General features: G+C 38.4%; 1 protein-coding gene across 14 annotated transcripts in view; it reads right to left on the bottom strand.

Moving 5' to 3' along the window:
- Positions 1–620: 620 nt before the first annotated feature.
- The window catches only part of INPP4A (inositol polyphosphate-4-phosphatase type I A), a 134,172-nt gene continuing 114,351 nt past the window's right edge, over positions 621–20,441 (bottom strand). For all 14 annotated transcript variants that reach the window (XM_074859013.1, XM_074859016.1, XM_074859014.1 and 11 more), the window contains 5 exons: positions 19,214–19,354; positions 17,386–17,483; positions 13,385–13,497; positions 12,877–13,031; positions 621–3,652 (listed from right to left, as the gene is read on the bottom strand). In XM_074859013.1, coding sequence (XP_074715114.1) covers positions 3,520–3,652; positions 12,877–13,031; positions 13,385–13,497; positions 17,386–17,483; positions 19,214–19,354 — 640 coding nt within the window. In that variant the 3' untranslated portion in view covers positions 621–3,519. The remainder of the gene's footprint in view (positions 3,653–12,876; positions 13,032–13,384; positions 13,498–17,385; positions 17,484–19,213; positions 19,355–20,441) is intronic.

The raw sequence follows: 20,441 nt of genomic DNA on the forward strand, positions 1-20,441 counted from the left end.
TTTCACATGCAAATAAAATTGTATTTGGCAGCTCTGAAACACTGACAGTAGAATTACATTTTTATGTTCTGTTCTTCCTATTTCATAGAAATCAGAATGCTCTGGATTACTGTCTGTTACACTATTATATAAAATTTAACCTGAAATCACAATGACAATCAACACTGACAACCTATCCCTGCTGAAAAGTAGCACAACTACTAGTGCTGCTGCAGGGCTGAGTTAGCTGAACGGGAAGCAGCAACAGAGAAGGAATTCTATTAATGGAAGGAAGAGTGAAAAACAGAGAACAAAGCTCAGGAAGGTCTTACAGAAGATTCATGGAGAAAGTATATAAAATTAAGAAAAATAAAATCATCATACTGCTTCTTTGTTTAACTGTTGCTGCTGAATGTATAGCATGTGGGACAAACTGGTGCCTGACTTAACCATAGAAAATTGACAGCAGCTGTCCTTCAGCAGGGTTTAGACGTAACTACTTCATGACTTGCGTATCTGTGTAAAATATCTCCATACACAACTTAGCTTAATATATTCTTCAACAGATAAAGCATATCAAGTCAAGGAACCTGAATGTCTTTATTTTAATTTACCACAAACACATTAAAAGTAAGCCACTGTTTGTTACTCTTGTCAGTTCTTTATTGGTTTTCATCCTAAAGACTAGCACATTTACAGCGTACATGGATTGGATGAACTAGAATATATAAAACAGTAGCCATATGTTTATGATATATTAATACTGCCCAAAAACAAATAAATAAAAATATTTCAATGCACAAAGCTTGGCAAATACAGTTGTGTTGGGACAAAACAGTGTTGTATTATACAATAATTTTACATGTATAAATGAAACAAAAGGCAACTGTGCTGTAGGTACTTTCACAGAACATACACAGAACATACTTGGCAACAGTTTTCTTTTTTTACCTTTGTATGTTTTATAATTTAAAAAAATGTACTCAAAAAAGAACATTAGACAGAACTTCATTTTACAGTAATCCTTAAATTCACCTCTCCTGTGCAACAGAAAAGCTTACTCCACCCTTGTGAAGCGTCCTATGTGGATTTCAAGTTTCACAGTTTTTCTTTTTTGATGAACTCCTCGAGATCTTACTGTTCATTACGCCCTTTAAACAAGCCCGTTAATGTGCATGTACTGACAATGTCGTATATATAACAAGTTAGCTGGACAACAATGTTTTACATATAAGCATACCGAAATCAGAATATTTTAAACAAAATAACGCAGTACTTGAGACTGGTATTTCACCACTTTAAAAAGGTGAGCAAAAACCATGCACATACAAAATTCAGTAACGTTTTCTGATTACATTGGTATACAAAATAAATAAAGGATCACTAAGTTCTAGAGTAGATCTAACGATTGCTGGCCACAGTCTAAGAGAGTGGCTCTGCTAATTGTTACAATAGACCTCTTTGTTATTTTCTTCTGAAGCTGAACATTGGAAGATTTTTAGTGTAACAATACAGGACTTAAAATATAATTAACTATGTTTGAAATATACAAAATAAAATTATCAACTCATAAAAACTAAGGGATATAAAGAGTATAGTTTATACAAAAATAAATGTAGCATTTAATAATGGGCCAGGGACTGAAGGTTGAGCAGAACTAATGGAATAACATGTCTAAAGAGATCCCATTGAAAAGTTTTTCACCATGTTATTTGTTTACATATTAGCAAAAAATAAAATAAAATCAAGACATTTATTAACTGGCAAACAAGATTTGTAAAACCTCCAAGGGACTGTTCTACTGTAGATGATTTGTTCAGACCTGGAATAGGTCCTACAATACATTGGTTTTGCACAGAATTCAGTGTTTTGTTATCCTGGAGAGACTGAAATAATGGTAACCACCTAGTTCAGCAGAACTCTCTGACCTGGTTTTGTGACATGCTGCTCAGTGTTAAACTGCGAAAAGCAAAATGCAAAAACTGCTAGACCTGGAACCCCCAAACCTACATGGGAGCAGAATGAACATGACTGATTGATAGAGCAGTGACAGCACAGACAAACATCAGTGAGAGGGAGAAAGAAATCAGAAAACAGCCATATACTTACCTGGCTGTTGCTATTCTCACAAGAATAAATAAGCAGATTTTTCTATTCTAAAGCTTACATCCCTAAAAACCAAGAAGGAAAGGGCACAGTGTGCTGAACGAAGCTAGCTAGAGATGACTTAATCCTGTTAAAATTTGAAAATTAATGTTTAGCTGTTTTTTAAAAAGGTATCTTAGCTTCAAAGGCATTCTTTGGGAGGTTACTTCCAAGGAGATCCGTTGAACATTTTTTATCAAATGCTATCAAACTGATCACCTTAGTCATAAGCTAGAACACATCTGTGGTTCTTGCGCATTAGCGGTAGCACATGAGCAGTTCCTTTCTATCAACATGGGGCATCACTACCTTCCTCAGAAATACTCTGAAAACAGTCATACTTCCCCCCCACAGGATTCTGAACATCTGCCCAGGTAAAATGCAAAGGTAAACAGAAACCAATTTGGGTTGTGGAGTAACGGGGATGCATCGGGCACTTTGAGCGTTTTTGTATTAACATACAAAATTGATATGGAGGGGAAAAAAAAAAAAAATCAAAAAACTGTACCACCACCACCACCACCACCCCCCCCAAGATACTAATGTTTCCATCCTGAAGTGATATAAAAAGCCATGGGTAAAAATATGTTAATTAATACACAATACCATGGAACATACCGAATGCATCATGTGCAAGATTAGCCACTTGCTTGTTACACCTGCCTTACAGCAGGTTAAGCATCATTACGTTTCTGAAACTTTTTAAAATCAGTTAAGATGTGTGCCCAAGTCCTTATCTGCCAAAGACGACAGGAATTTGTTTTATTTGGACAGAACTAGAAACTAGACCTCATATGCCTGGCCTTTTATGTATTGTTGATTCATATATGAAGATGGCATCCTATATACAGTAAAACAATTCATACTCCTGGCTTTTATTGTGCTGACTTTTTTTTTAAAGTTAAACGTCTGCTTCTTGATTGTAACAATGCATTCTATGGTTATTAGACTGTCTAGGATCCAATCCCTTTTTTTATTTACAACTTTAGAATTTTAGTCTCAGTTTTAAAAAGTTTATGAAAAGCTCAATCTCAAGTCAACTCAGTATAAAAAGATGTTATGTGAAACAGCTGCCTAAATGCCTTTCCTAGAGTCCTTGCCCATCCAGGAGGTACCTAGCTATTTGCATATAGGTAATTATTAAGTAGCACAACATCTGTTCATCTTACATACACTGAAGGCTATTTAAACGGGCAGAGAGTCATCACACTATTCTCAAGCTAAGGTGTCAGAATAATTGTTACTATAGATTCCAATTCTGTAAGTAACATGCTCTGTATAACCTAGTGAAACGTACAAAAAGGTTATTTATCTCTTCTGGATGACAAAATCATGTATTAATCTAGAGTGTATCCACATGTTTTAATGGAACAGCGATTAAAGGACATAGTATGCTTATGTTTCAACTTTTCCATAAGTTCCTTCTGGAGGCCTGTAATACTTTGGGAAAGCCTTCAGTTGCAGGGAATTAAATGCATACTTGCGACATCCAACATTCTTCATTGTATTTTCTCGCCGACAACCCTCACTGGGGAAAAAAAACAAGCACAAAAAATGACAGCAGTAAAAAGGAAAAAAAAAAAAAAAGACTTAAACTAAGATGAAATGAACTGGTTATTTTATAGCATTAACAAAAAGTTGGTTATATTTAATGAGCGTTTAATTAATTTGCCACTGCAAATATTAAAAATGATGACTCATCATACAATGCTAGTAAGCAGCACACAGAATGGACACATGCTATGTCTGATTGCTAGTTTTGCATTTCTAGAAAGCAGCAGTGCATCTACTGAAAAAGTTCTTTCACGATGGTTTCATGTATTTCAGGGTACACTGTTGTGGAGTTCACATGCCGCTTCATTGCACAAAGGATCCCAAGAGATTGCTTACAAGCAGTTCTGATAATTTATTAGTATATTAAGCTGAAAAAGAAAAACTGCTGTTCTCTCCGTAAGAGCTTTAAAGTAATTTTATTGTTCCCTGTATGTCAGTATTATCAGTACTTAAAGATTAGAGCTAATACAAAAGTAATGACTTTCCAGTTATCTCTGCATGCATAAATTGACTTGAAAACCAACACAGTCTAAAAAAAAAACTTGATCATGAAATAGCAGCTTTGTGTGGGTGCAAAAAAGATTGGCTGCGTTGACAGTCATCACCCCAATGAAACAAAGCTGTGCAGAATTTAATTTTTACCCAATGTTTTGGTGCAACTGCCCCACATTACAAAGAGGTTCTGTGCTACAATAAAAAACTACTCCAGTTATAAGGCTTCTTTACACTTGCAAATCTATTTCAGAGTTCCTTTGATTATATCCAAAAACAGACATACAAAGAGGAAGCACTATCTTTTAAATATATGTTATAAATCAATTTAGGCTTGCAGGAGAATCTCTTTCCCTGATAGAGAACTGAAAGCTAAACAATAAATACTAGAACTTCATGGCAAAGTGTACAGTACAGCATCTTATGGTGGAAATGTCACATTACTCCTCTCTTGGAGATGGCTGCAGCATCTACCAGGTAAACTGTGGTCATCTGATTCAAAAGGAGGGTTTGGATTCTGGTTCAGTTTGAAAGCTCTCTTGCTCCTACTGACCTCACCATTCTTCTAATTTTAGTAAATCAAACTGACTGTAATTGTGTTCTGTATGTACCACCTAGCTTGACTTCATAAAACACTGTCAATTTTTGCTTTAAGAAACAGTTTAAGTAAGTTTGAAATTTGTCTCCAAAGCAGATTCTGTGCCTGCCTTTTATAGAATGGATCATACGTGACAACACTATTTTTATGGCACTGTTTTGTGTTTTACAGAACCCTCCCTCAAAAGGCTGTAGCCGTCAAATAGATTCATCAAAAATTTGCACAAATTTTGCACAAAATTTGTACTAATAAAAACCAGTAAGTTTAACTAGCAAATATGGGATGCCGGATGAGCATTTTCACTCCAAAGTGAATCATTCTGTTCATAATTCATTCCACTGCATCTGGTTATTGCACGTGTCCCTCTATGGCACAGGTGGGCCACAGAGATGGTGACAAGGATGTAATTTCACACACCATTTCATGTGCCAAGTTTCTTCTGCTGGAGGCACATAAGCAGCATGCACTACAGCATTTAGTATCTGAATGCCTGAACGAAAGCATAGACCAAGCTAAAAAAAAGAAGAAAAGATGAAAACTTGTCCTCACCAAAGTTTAAAAAAAGAAGAAAAAACCTACATTGTTTTCAAAAAGCCTAGGCTTTCACTCTAGATGAATTTAAGGGTGGTCTTACTACAACCCTAAGGATAGTCATGAGCAAAGCCTTCATACTTTATCTCAGAGAGTTCAGTGCAGATACGCCCATTAAAGTTACTTTCACATCTTGTTAGACTGAATCCTGGACACTCATCACATTGCAAGAACAAGGCCCCAGTCCAACCTGACATTTGTTCACTTTGTAAAAAGGAAGATTTTGGTACCCACAGCAAAGGAACCAGTGTTCATCAGAATGAAGAGATGATTTGTACAGAGACACAGTGGTAAGACATATTGACACAGGACGTGGATATGTCCAATACCATCATACCATGATTTTAAATCTCATCAGCAGTAAGGATTTACCTAAATTCATTGCAACTAAAAATAAACAGGATACAATCTTAAATATATATAAAAATATATATATGTCTTTCTGTTTGTTTTTCTTTTAAAAACAAAATTGGAAGAATAGTGAGAAAAAATACCAGGAGATAGTGTACTGTACAGTCTGATTTCATGAAGACACAAATATAACCACATACTTTTTTTTAGTTAGAATTTTCACCAAATTTAGGATTTTATTCTAATTTTTATGCTAACCATGCTTTTTTCTTTTTAAAGCTTACCTTTCTCAGAAGCTTTCAAATTCCATTAAAATTAATAATACAAGCTATACCTAACTATGTTTTTGAGTAAGTTAATAATAGTAGAAAATAGAAATCACAGTACTAGAACTGAGTTCTCCTCAGAAGCCCAATTTTCTGTCATCTCAGGCACCAAGCGAAGTAAATCCCACAAATTTAGCAAACTACATTAAATGAGGTTAGGTTTTTTGATCAGCTATTGCTATTGACAAGCTCTGCCAGACCACTGCATCAACAAAATCTTTCAGTTTAAATAGGCCTCTCCTAGTTTGATGTTACATATAAATGATCAAATTTCATCTGCAATTATTCTGCTTGACTAAACTAGGTAAGCCGCTTTAGTCTCACCACTTAAATCAACTTTAACTTACCATCATTCGTTTATCTCTAAGTCACTATCAACATCATAATTTATTAAAGCTGTCCAACGCTTAAAAATGGAAATAACAGTAATATTTAGTCTAGTGTAATTAAAACAAAGCCCAACAGAAAACCTCAAACCCACCTACTAAAGGAGCTAACTGATACCTCCCTGTTCTTGCCTGAAATATTAAAGACCAGTATCTTTAACTTTCAGGGTGATAATGACCCTGTTTCAGAGTAAGTTCTATGACAAAGCACCTGAAACAGCTAATGGATCATTAGCAGGCTAATGCCAATTACATCCTCTTCCTAACCACAAGACATTCTCTTTATGTCTTTAATACATTACAAAATGCAGATCTACAAATAGAATGAAATAATTCTGCATGCAGCACACTGCAAGTTGTTTTCTGAGTGGGTACACTAGTCTATTAGAACATACTTAACCATGAGAAAGGAACAAGGCTATGGTTCTACAAACTGTTCAGTAATGTAATTTGGATATTATGCTTTGAAATGAACATAGAAATTTGTTTATTTCTTTAAATAAATTTCTTACAATTTCTTATAAACCCCACCCGTGGTTTTATTTTTCTCTTCATACCTCATAAAAATGAAAGGCAAGATTAGCATACGCTTTAAATATACAAAAAGATACAAATTCTTTTCAGACAAGAGTTCCTTTCTCTGGAATACATGAAACAAGTAACACAAAACTATATTTGGTAAGAGATCTTCAGGCTGGCTAAAGTAACGAGGTAACAGGCCAATCAGACTATGTTACAAGCACTGAAAGCAGAACAATAATTTAAAGTTTCAATACAATTCTTTTTGATAAAATAATTTGATGTATATTTACAGTTTAGTACAATAGAAACGTAAAATTGTAAGGCATAATAATAATTCTTGGCAGACAATGCTATGACACATTCCTTTGTCCAGCAGGTACCAAGTGGCAATGCACATTCAAGCACTTTTTTTTGTTGTTGTTTTTTTTTTTTTTTTTTTTTAAACCTTATCTTCACTTGCAACGTAATCTGGCCACCAGGTATGCTATGCTCAGAAACAGCCACACAATCAGTAAATTGGGGCTGAGAGCTAGTAAAGGAATAGAGTAGAGGAGGCTGGGATCTAGTCTGAAATCTCGGATGGGCACCAAGCCACTCAAGTTCTTCTGGGTGACTACCTCCCGTGTTCCAATGCTGTGAAAAGGAAGAAGGTTGGGAGGAGGGAAAATAAAACAGAAAGACGGACATGCAAATGAATGTATAAAAAGAGATGGCAACACAAGGTGGTCAAGAAAATGAAAAAACATGGAATAAAGCACAACAAAACCAGAAGATGAAGTAAAGAAAGAGTGGAAAAACATCTCAAAAATATGTATCAGCACAGTTACAGAAATAAGGAGAGGGAAAGAGAATAAAAGAGAAAAATAAGAAAGAAGTACTGTAGTCTACTGAAAATAAATACATGTAGGTTGAACATAAATGGTTTTCCATGTTCATTCTTTCAGATTACCAAGCAATAATATCCCATGCTTCTATATGCCATGCTTCCGCATGCTGCAAAGAAGTGGAGCTCTGAAAAGCAAGCTGAACATGAATAACCATTGTGGTATTTGACCCTTTCAAACATCTTTCCATGTAGGCTGCAGTGAAATAATTTAACCTCTTAACTACCTATTCAATATGTAAGCAAAAAACCCTAAACCACCCACTTATTTTTCTGCTTCAACATGAATTCAAGTGTGTATCAATATGCTTTCAAAAATTCATGTTTCTGAAGTGCCTCAATATACGCACGTGAAGGCAAGACATGCTGCACAGCCCATCTCATTATGCCCCGCCTCCTATGTTGCTTTGAGCACCAAAAGCCTACAGTGGAGAACGCCTCTGCAGGTAACCCAAGCCTTTGTAGTGGGGCGTTTCATTCTGGATCACTTTTATACCCTGTGCAGTTCAACTCTATTTTTAGTTTACAAAGCACCAACTAAATGCAACCCATGAGCCTGATCCTGTTAGAACAAGTGCACTCACTCCATCCATAAAAGGTGATACATAACCCTGCTGGTTGCTTAGCAAGGCTAGGTAACCAACAGACAATGTCTTGGAAGACATTAGAGATACCCTGGAGGTGGTGGAGGAGAAAAAAAGCCTTCAGATGCTGGCGACACTTCAAGTCAAATGGAATTAGGTGGGCAGGGAACTAAACCAACTGTATTTCTGACCTGGATTAATACATCCAAATTGGTGATCAAAATTCACTCCTGGTGCCTACAATGGATAAGAGCGGATTGAATCTGTGATACCTACAAATCCCAGTGATCTCTGTAGTGGCGGGAAGGTGTATGTGTGTGGCAAGGAGAATCAGTTAAGTAGAAAGCTAATGTTGACTGGAAAGTGGTGGATAAAGGCTCAACAGAAGAGTCTGGAGGAAGAAAAGTGTTTTTAGATATTGATAAGTAAAACAATGGGAGGAGGGAAAGAAGGAGGCAAGGCTCAAAATTACAAGATGACATTATGAACATCACATGCCACATCTCTACCATTAAAAATTAGTACCAAGCTACTCAATTTTACACAAAGACATAGGCACAGACACATGCAGTGGGAATGGAAGCAAGAGCTGGAAAGCGCTTTCCTTGTCACTGTTGGCCCATGTAGATGATTCCACCCAAGGGGTGAAAAGTCACCTTTTGGAAATACCAAATATACCAAATTGTACACTGTCTTAAATCAAAACATTCATCAGCAGACTGCCTCTAGGAGAGGACCAGCGTAAAGAGACAAAGCAAATTCCCCGCTAATCCATCCTGTGTATGGGAATCCTCTCTGCGAGGAGAGGCTGGGGCTGCCCCATGCTGGACAGAGCTGTTTCCAGACAGCTCAAACAGACCCACACAGGCACAGCTGAGCCCCTCAGCCACGCTGGTGGTGCCTCGTGGAAAGTGTGCGTAAGAAAAGGCAAAACACTCCATGGCAGTGAGGAGTGATGGGAAAAGATGTGAGAAACAGCCCTGTGAGCACCAAAGTCAGGGAAGGAGGGGAGAAGTTGCCCCAGGTGCTGAAGGAGGGAGTCCCCTGCAGCTGTGGAGATGACCACAGTGGAGCAGATATCCACACTGCAGACTGTGAGGGACCCCATCGTGGAGCAGGTGAATATTTCCTGAAGGAAACTGGAGCCCACTGAGAGTCCACGCAGGAGCAGGTTTATTGTGAAGGACTGCAGCCTGTGGGAAGGATCCACGCTAGAGTGGGGGAAGAGTGCAAAGAAGAAGGAGCAGCAGAGAGGAGCTGTTACGTACTGACCGCAAACCCCCATTCCCCATCTCCTATGCACTGCTTAGTGTGGGGAGGAGGTAGAGGAGTTGGGAACAAAAGAGTGAAGTACTTGGGCCTGGCATAAAAGGGGTTTTGGAGGGAATGTGTTTTAATTTTTGTCTTTGTTTCTTACCATCCAAATCTATTGTCAATAAATTCATTTTCTCTAAGTCGAGTCTGTTTTGCCTGTAAAAGTACCTGGCGAGGGATCTCCCTGTATTTATCTCAACCCACAAGCTCTTTCATCATATCTTCTCCCCCTGTCCTGATGAGGAGGAGGTGTGAGAGAGCAGCTGGGTGGGCATCTGGCAGACGGCCAAGGTCAACCCACCACAATTTTATTCTTAAAGCAGTCAACCAGTGAAGAAATCCAACCAAGCTTTTTATCATGGCTGTTTTATTGCAGTGAGTGGTCACATTCAAACATGACAGTCAGGGCACCATGGCAGCTAGACAAGACTACTTCCCTCACCCCATTTCCAGCTGCTTTTCAAGAGCCCCTATCAGAGACAGCTCTTCTCTGATGACTGAACTACTTGTGTCACAACTTCCTAACTGGAAGGGCTGGGCTACCTTAAACGTGTAAATTATTTTGACTGAAACTGGATTAGAGCATATTCACACAAACAGCTCCACTGGAGTATCTGACAGGACAGTAATCTGGTTGGGGGAGGCAGGGCAGAGAGTCACAGGTCTAGTGGGGAGTGTTGGCACTGCTGCGGATGGGAGAGGCTATGTGATCCACTTGGACTTTGACTCCTGAGCTGCCTTTAGTGGCCAGGTAGTCAGTTCCTCTGTAGCTTGGACTTCCAGACATTATCATCATGATTTTACTATTTGTAGTCTGTGAGTTATCATATATTTGATTTGGGACTGGAAAAGCTGCCATGTATTCACAGAAAAGTGGTTTATTCTAACAGGATATTTGTTTCTAAGGTGAAAGTATCTGTGAATTTCTACAAGAATCTACAATGAGCACTCAATGTTCTCTCCCTTGATGCCCATGCTCATTGAACATAATTATCATGGATACATAATTAACACAAGACTAGGAAGTCCCTGAAGATGAGTAAGTGGGAACTAACACCTCTGAAGACCAACATCACATGGAAGAAGAGGGTGCTTTCTTAATTTTTCAAGAACAGTGTAAGCAAGGATGCTTTTCTTCTCTGGAAAGAGAAGAGAGGAAATACTTTCTTTTGAGTTCCACAACCTAATAGTACTTCTTCTCTGCCCTTCCAACTGCCCCAGAAACTTCAGAAGTCTTCAGGACTGAACCAAGCCTTCCATTTTCCAGTACAGTTACACAAATAAAAGATCCAAGTTAAAAGGAAAAGCAAGTTTTCTGAATGTCCTGGAAGTAATTTACTACCCTTTCACTTCCTATGTCTGTCACCTAGGTCAGGTGATCCTATCCAGGCTGAAATGGGTTGGGGTGGAGTTGGACTCCTACATATTTGTTTCATAATCCTATCTCTCTCGTTAAGCTTTGTTAATTCTGTGCCATTGTTCCTGAGAAGAATTGGCAAACAATTTTAAAACCACAACCACCTACCCCAAAGAGCGATGAGATGTGAGGAAGAAAGAGTGATGGGCTTGAAGAATGATCTAATCAGTATTCATTCAGGACTAGTCAGTATTTGCTCTGCATAATCTTTGTTAGTCAAAGATTTAACAGAAGAGAAAGTCACATCTTTCACCTGTCAGAGCAAGTCCCTGATGTTGCTGAACAAACAAGCCAAAGGTTTTGATTAAATAGGCCCTCTTTCAATATCCATGGGTAGGTCAACATAAAGCAATGCGTTTCTTGGGTCAGTATTTTTATCTGATGCTGTGTTATATGAAGGTCCAAAACAATGTTGTTGTTAACCTCTGTCTCTACTTTGTCCATGACTGCATTAAAAAAAACCCACATTAACTCAGTAACTAATTTAAAGAAAGTAACAAGATTCCTAGTATTATACTAGTTCAGTTTTTATTCTTACTAAATAAACAGCTGTGCAACAAACCTTCTTCTTTCAGATGTCTAGGTCGACAAGTTGCATACTTTAAATAAAGGTATCTGAGAGCCACTTAGCTCCATTTTAAGTTAGTAACTTCTCCCTCACAAAGTTGTGTTTCTAGTATCAAGGTTTAATTAGTCTCTGAATGCAGTTTTCATGTTCTGTACTAACTCTGTAACAATGCAGCAAAAAATGTAGCAAAAAAGTGAAAATAAAAAAGTCCAGTGACATCCATTCAGATGTAAGAGGTTGCAAGTGTTATTATATGAGACATTTTCCTTCTAGGTAACTGAAGAGTAAGAAAGGGTCAAACAGCAAAAACATACAGAAAGGATAAGAGAATTGAACACTCTAGAGAATTTGGTGAGAAGACACACAGTACAGTACATTCAGTAAGAGTGAATGTTGAAAAACAGGACTGAACAGCATTGTTGAACTACATCAATAAAGACTAAAGCTAGATTTCTTATCCTTTCTTTTGGTATGTGAGTTACGGAGTTTTCCAGCAGTGCTTGAAACAAGGCATTGAACAACAGTAAACAGATTTTCTTTTTTTTTTTTTTTAGTACAGTATTTAATTCTGCAAACATCTCTGCTGCTTCAGAATACAGAACATCATTATATTGATACAACAACAGCACACTGACATGTTGTGATGAAATTTGGTTGCTGTATTGTGAAACACTCATACCGACATTTCACCCAGTGAGCAGTTTCACTGCTAAAGAATACACATGGCAAACCAGTGCAAACTGCAGGTGTCTGTGTTTCCAAGAACAAAAGACAGGTCATCCCTGAGAAATCTTGCCTGATCTAGAACTAAGAAACCCAGTGCTATAACAGTTCAGGTAACCTCATCTTTAAAAAACTTTCAAAGAAGCACCAGTTTCCTGTTCTGTAAGCTCAGCATTAATTGAAACCACGTTTTTACATGCTTCTCTGGAAACTCCTGATTCACTACCAAAAAATAAAGCCCATCTGATGCAAAACTGGTAACAACCAGCTTTAGCATGTGCAACTCACTAATACATGCAAGGGAGGAATGAATTCTAGCAGTTTTGCAGTATTCTGACTTTATTTTACTTTTTTATTCCTTTTGATAGAAACAGAGACCACTGCTCCTCTGCAGTTTGCATGGTTCCTCATTTAGGAGTAAGTGACGCAGTCGAAACTCTTACCTCCTCATACACTCCAGAGCCTGGGTGAAGACCTGTGGAGCCATTCCATGTTCGTGCTGTAGGATCAAACACTGCTCTAGGGTGACCGACATGGCAGTCCTATCCTTGGCACTTTTACAGCTTGTAAATCGAACACCATTTAGTCTGCGGCATATCTAGAAATGGGATATACAATTCGTCATTCCTTCTTCACGCATAACCTTCTGTCAGAGAACACACCTGTATTTCTTCCTAGAGAGACACAAATCTTGTGTAGGACTTTGATGTCAGAAGTTGTCATCTTTGACAGAGCAGAACTTCATTGCCTGAGTTGCAGGGAGAATACTAATGTGGAAAATACATTTTATCTCCCCATGTCTTATTCTAGAGGAGGTTTAATCAGGCAGCATTTCCAAGCTACATGCAAGCAAATGAAGAAATTCAAACATACCGGTAATAAAAGAGTGAAAATACATCTGCATACACAAAATCAGCTGAACTATGCAGAGATGCTTAGATTAATAATTACCTCAGCAGCTTGCCAAAGGATATCAACATTCTTATTTTTCCTTGCATGTACATTTTGTCCCAGAAATCTTAACAGTTCAGGCAGGCACGTCTGACTACGAGATCGAGGTAGACCTATAAAACAAACAAAACCAACTCCACTTATTTATCTGTATTCAACACTTTTACAAAGGTAAGTTACGTGGAAAGTGTTCCTATATGCCTGTTGCAAACACTATCATGTTTTCTTGAAACTATCAAAATTTACAACAATTAATCCAGTTCTTAATTACTTCGTACCACCACCAAAACAAATTCAAGTTTAATTAAACTCAACTGGAAATATATGTTCAGGTTATTTAAAACTTCAGGGTCTCAGAATCTGATAGCAATATAATAACAGAGTAAACAAAGGGAGCAAGACTGGTATCTTGATATGGGTGTCACAGATGTACTTGCTTTCACACACTGTTCAGAACTGTATATCAGCACGTAACTGCCTGTATTATTGCCCCTCAGAGGTGACAGGAGAACATGCATGTCTCCACAGAAACTCTGAAGATGTTTTATATTCTGCTGACATTTTCAATTTTAAATCTCCAAGCTGGCCAGTTTTCATTTACAAGAAACACTCTCTCTGACAGGACACCATACTGTCACTATCTGTTTATTAATATTTCACTAAGTGGAAATAAATCAGTTGAAATTTTTCAGTATTTCAGAGTGCTTTCAGTATCATCTTATATGGTCAAAGTGTTACACATTATCTCTTACATATGTAGCAAGATACTCAAGACAATGACAAGTATTAAACAGGTTGTCTTTTTTGTGTGTGTGTTTTTTTTTTTTTTTTAAAGAGGACACCAACTAAAGCTGTGACTGGAGAAATAAGAAGATAAGGAGGTATGCACTGTTAAAAAATGACTATGTGACAAAAAGAACCCCCCATGGGTGATATATCAGGTTTTATTTTTAGACTGCATATCTTCTCACAGGAAACTGTACGTTAGACTAACCTGATCTCCTTTTATGACAAGGTGACCCACTTAGTGATGAGAGGAAGGCTGTGAATGTTGTTTACGTGGACTTTAGTAAAGCCTTTGACACCATTTCCCACAGCATTCTCCTGGAGAAACTGGCAGCTCATGGCTTGGATGGGCATACCCTTCACTGAGAAAAAAACTGGCTGGATGGCCAGGCCCAAAGTGTTGCGGTGAATGGAGTTAAATCCAGTTGGTGGCCAGTCACAAGTGGTGTTCCCCAGGGCTCAGTACTGGGGCCACTGGTGAGGCCACGCCTTGAATACTGTGTTCAGTTTTGGGTCCCTCACTACAAGAAAGACATTGAGGTGGTGGAGCGTGTCCAAAGAAGGGCAGCGAAGCTGGTAAAGGGTCTTATAAGGAGCAGCTGAGGGAACTGGGGTTGTTTAGCCTGGAGAAAAGGAGGCTGAGGGAAGACCTTATCACTCTCTACAACTACCTGAAAGGAGGCTGTAGCGAGGTGGGTGTCAGTCTCTTTTCCCAAGTAACAAGTGATAGGATGAGAGGAAACGGCATCAAGTTGCACCAGGGGAGATTTGGATTGAATATTAGGAAAAATTTCTTCACTGTAAGGATTGTCAAGCATTGGAACGGGCTGCCCAGGGAAGTGGCTGAGTCACCATCCCTGGAGGTATTTAAAAAACATGTAGATGTGGTGCTTAAGGACATGGTTAGTGGTGGACTTGGCAGTGTTAGGTTTACAGTTGGACTCAACGATCTTACAGGTCTTTTCCAACCTAAATGATTCTATGATTCTATTGTATGATTAGCAATATTGTGCCTATCCTGGTCTGCTCTGTGTGAACTCCTAGAAAGAAAGTAATACCTGTAAACAAAAAGAGGGCACAGACCATCTCCCCAACTATTTCTAAAGACAAGGAGAGCTAATGGAACAAGGACAAGGAGCTAATGAAGCTAAGACGCTAATTCACTTCTTAGAAATTCTGCAGTGCTTAGAATTAAGAGTACAGGGACAAGGACAGTGGATCAGGAATCAACTTTCCTTGTGTACTGTTCTTGAAGGGAACATCTCCTACAAGCTGCCGGCAGAGACTTCACTGGGCCTCTTGTCCCCGAGAATGATCCGTTCAGTTTTCCTTTTGCCTCTGCTTACCAGAGACTACACCCACTGGCTAGTCATAATACCCACCTGTTTTACAGTTAAATATGTTATTCTTCTCTTGACAAGGGTTCATGGAAAAGTATATTTCACTTTGTACGTCCTAAATATCACCACAGAGGAGGTAGAAAAACACCCTCAGACCTTCCTTATGACAAGCACAGTCCCAGGTTTGTCCATATAGTTTCAGCTTTTCCGAGCATCTCTAACTCACCTGCTGGGACACCCACAATATTTTTTTCACACTTCTAATCAAAACTTTTGCTTAATGTTTATAACCAAAACCCATTTGTCCAAGCTGGATTGCAAAACCAGGTTTAGTATAACTGCATTTACCTAGGACAAACAATGAAGCAGAAGGAAGTTTTGGCAGAGGGCAGATTTTCCCCCTTTGTGGTATTCATTTCAGGTGGCAGGATCAATGTAATGACAAGTAACCAGAGTAAGGGAGAACAGGCAGGTGGACACAAGACTATTTTGTTTTCTTTTACCGTTAAGGCGCATGTTAATGCCACCTGTCCAACACTGCACGCCAGCCTTATGCACAACTTCAAGTTACTGGAGGAAAAAACCTCTGGTATAAGGCATAAGTGTTACGGGCAAAAACTTAAGGTCGTGGCACCAGTACTCTTTAAAAACAGGGGAGAATAAATATAAAGTTAAAATAGAGTTCAAAAAACATGAAAAGAGAAGGAACAAATCACTGGACAGAAAACAGATTGCAGCATAAAAAAGAGTTTCAGGAAAAAAGGCAAAAGCTAAAAGATGACTGGATTAACATAAGAGGTGTAGGAATAAGGAAACAGACTGAAGTAAAAAAAACCCAAGCAAAATCAAAGGAGAGGAAGGAGCTGAATGGAAACTATTATTACGGATGACTAGACAGAGACAGGAAGTAACAGGGAGAAAAGCAGAACAAAAATAACTTCAACTTTTGAACTTTACAAGAAAGTCTGATGCTAGACTACTATACAATAAAAAAAATAAAATTTTGCAGCTAAAATTTCAGACAATTAATTATGCAGGAGTATGAAAGCCTGGAAGGAGGAAAACAGTCTGCTTTTAGCTGCATCAAAAAAAATCAATACAACAAAAAAAGTACAATAACATACTTTAACAGACAGAATTCTTACTATTCTGTTGCACGTTGCTGCATTTGTATTTCTGCAATAAAACTGCAATTGTGGGACCCATGAAATTAGCTTACAAGAGGTTTGATACTACTACTAATAATGAATCAATGAATTTTCACCATTTTTGTGGTCACACGTAAATTACATTTACGCCACTGACTCCCAAAAAAAAGTAACAAGCAAGAAATTTTCCTATATAACCAGTAAAATTCAAGCTTGTAGCTACTGTCTCCCTTCCAGGTGCTAGACTTCTCTGTTGATGGCTGCAGATGCAACAGTTTGTAGGAAAGTGCCAAAGAATAAGCAGAGGGAAAGTGATTAAGTTCCTAAAAATTGACAGTTGCTCTCTGTGCAGGTTATTGTAAGTGCAGAGAACATGACCAAAAACTGCACATAAAAGTGCTGCTTCTATAATCTGTCACTTTTATGCCTTCCCCTCACAGCAATCTAACTGCCTAGCTGCATGTTTGTACAGTACATAATGTCACTTAGAAAGAATAAAAGTGAAAATAAATTTAAAAAGGAAGGTTAATCAGACTGACCTTTAAACCTCTTGAATCTGCTCTACTTAGTACTAGTGTATTAAAATAGAGTTGCATCATTTCTTGGGAGGATACTAATGCTGGCATATCATCAACATTTAGACAACTAACATGAAGCAAACAAATGAAAAAAATCAGCCTGAATTGTGCTGTTCAACCAAATCTGTCATTAATTACCAAATACTTACAATCATCAGGCAAAACTTCCTTGAACTGCTCAAAATATGAATTCAACCGCACTAAGCTTTCCATGTTAATTACTTCTTGCAGTGAGGTGTCTCCAAACCTTTAAAGTGTGAAGAAGGGAACAGTTAAGCCCAAGGCAAAAGGTTTCTCTTCTTTGAAAAACTACACTTGGCAATATGATCACCAGAAAACAGTTTAAAGATTCATCCCATTAAATTCCTAATCATTCAAATGAAGAATAAAGTGTAACAGAGAAGTGTTGTAGTGATTCATTACAGAAAAAGAAAATATATGAGCATGAGGGGAAAAGTGGGGAGGAAGGTGAAAGAAAAATCTTGTAGAAAATGGTATTTAAAATTCTTTGGCTTTTGTATCTCTCCTTCAATATTAAATACCCATCTGGTAAATCATTTTGACTAAATTCAAATTTTTAATAATGGATTTACTAGTTTCGTTCATAAGCTAATAATAACCATAATATCAGCAGATAGGATTGAGAACTTTGACTTCAGGTATGTAAATAAGAAATATGGATCTAGGAGTAATAAACCATGAATATAATAAATATTGTCAACAGTGCTATGACTCATCTCATTTAACTATATAGATACATAGATACACACACAGTGTTGACATCTGTAATGGTGCTAATCACCTTGGGCTCGCTTTATAGGCAACAGAGGACAACAGTAACTGCCGGAATGCCTTTGTTAGACTTTTTCTAGTTGTCCACTGTCATTACTGCACACTCCACCCTGGTACCAAGGCTGTTGTCACAACATGCATGTGCCTGATTTCACTGAAGTCCTCCCTCAGAGCAGCACTCTGTCAATGTATTCTTTACAGGATATGTTCATAGTAGAGGGAAGCTCTGGTGGCTCGTCCAAAACTGAAGAGTTTCCCTAGCAAACATAATTATATTTCTCAGCTTTACAAGAACAGTGTTGCATTACATAAGTGCTGCAAGGCTGTGTTAAAACAGAGGTCCAGATGAGGGAACTGGGGTTGTTTAGTCTGGAGAAGAGGAGGCTGAGGGGAGACCTCATCGCCCTCTACAACTACCTGAAAGGAGGTTGCAGAGAGCTGGGGATGAGCCTCTTTAACCAAGTAATAAGCGATAGAACAAGAGGTAATGGCCTCAAGTTGCACCAGGGAAGGTTTAGACTAGATATCAGGAAGCATTTCTTTACAGAACGGGTTGTTAGGCGTTGGAATGGGCTGCCCAGGGAGGTGGTGGAGTCCCCATCCCTGGAGGTGTTTAAGAGTCGGGTCGACATAGCGCTGAGGGATATGGTGTAGTTGGGAACTGTTAATGTTGGGTTGATGGTTGGACTGGATGATCTTCAAGGTCTTTTCCAACCTAGACGATTCTGTGATAGCCCATTATCCTGTTTTTTGTCAGTGGCCAGAAGAGGGAGTCTAGGGGAGAGTGCAAAACCAAGAGGGCAAATACATAGCAATACTCAGAATGATCTCTGAGCTTCTAGTGATCTGTCACTCACAGACATCTAGAGTCACAAGCAGTAGCTCTGTGTTAAATAGCCCATGACAGATTTCCTCTTCTGTAAATTCACTTCTGAGCCATATAAACCTGCACTAGACTCAAATCCATGAGGTAAGGAGCTCCACAGGTATGGGCCATATAACGAAAGACCTCCTTCTGTTTGTTTTGCATTTGACAGCTTCATTTAGTATTCCCTTGTTCATGTATTGGAGAAACTGAATCACTGTTAGTAATGCAACAGTGCAGCTCCATAGAGACATACTTCCATCAGAACAGGAGATTGCTGAACTGCCATTAAGGTCGAGCATGCATGACTGAATACATACTTCTCTGCTAGGGTTTGCTGCTCATTGATTCCCACATTGAAAAGAACAGGCTGAACCCTCAGTAACATGCCACTTTGAATCTCTCGCGGCAACAAATCAAACAAGGCGCTTGGCAAAGGGATCCTCACGTTAAATCCATCACTGCAAATAAATAAACAGCTATTAGACATAAAGATCAAAAAACTACATTCCAAGAATGTGTAATTTATGTAAAGAGGGGTAACATCTAGAACATAATACAACTCAAAACTGAGGACTTAAGGAACTGCCACAGCTTTCTCCCAATCAGAAAAGCTATTTCAGTTCAAAACCAAATCTGGAGCAACCTATAACGTTGATTTTATATCCTCGTGGACATTTCAATCAGATATGCTGATTTCCTGACAAAAGCTGATTTTGCTCTGCTCATTAATACTGCAGCTCTCATACAACTAGGGTAGAAAAAGCCAAATTTTGGCATGTCCCCACCTCATCAAGAGTAAAGTATATTTTATTTTAAAGTGATAAAGGCTAGTGATGCTGCATAAAAAGATACATAGGAAGATAGAGGCAAAGATAGTAGTGACCCAAACATATACTGAAGGGGGAACTAACAAAAGCACTGATACAGGACTCAGATCTACAAGCTGTTCCTGCAGCACAGGTAACCACCTTGGGTCAGCTGAGCTCCAGCTAAGAGTGCTGTGTATGCTTTATCTCATGGCAAATGTGAGGTAATGCAACTTATCTTATCCCATAACATCAGTGCAGACTAAGGTATGTCATATTACCCTATGTTGGAACTGCCAAGACACAAATTGCTGTGGTTTGTGTGCTGTGTGTTAACCTATCAGCAGCAGTACCTTGGTGTTACATCCAAGTCTTTACAGTGCAGAACTCTCAAGTACAGCATATACTCTCTAGTATAGCAAAGGAGCTCTGAGAACTATATACTGAAGTAATTAAAATTGGTCTGTCCCACATTTACACTGGATGGACACACAAAGCCTATGCTATGCCTGAAAGCCAAAAGCCTTTTTCACCTCTAAGTGTAAAGCTTCCAATAGTTTGCACCAAAATAAATATGCATGATTTCTTTCTTCTCTTTCTTAAGTAAAATCTAGGCAGCCAAATAATAAGCAACACTATCAGACCTGAAACTAATGAAGAGTGGTTTCCTCCTGATTAGTGTCCTATAGCTAATAGTTTCAACTAAAAATTGTCTTTGAAAGGAATTTTCTGTTAGCTA

The sequence above is a fragment of the Strix uralensis genome, chromosome 2, assembly GCF_047716275.1.
Source record: "Strix uralensis isolate ZFMK-TIS-50842 chromosome 2, bStrUra1, whole genome shotgun sequence".
Lineage (NCBI taxonomy): Eukaryota > Metazoa > Chordata > Aves > Strigiformes > Strigidae > Strix > Strix uralensis.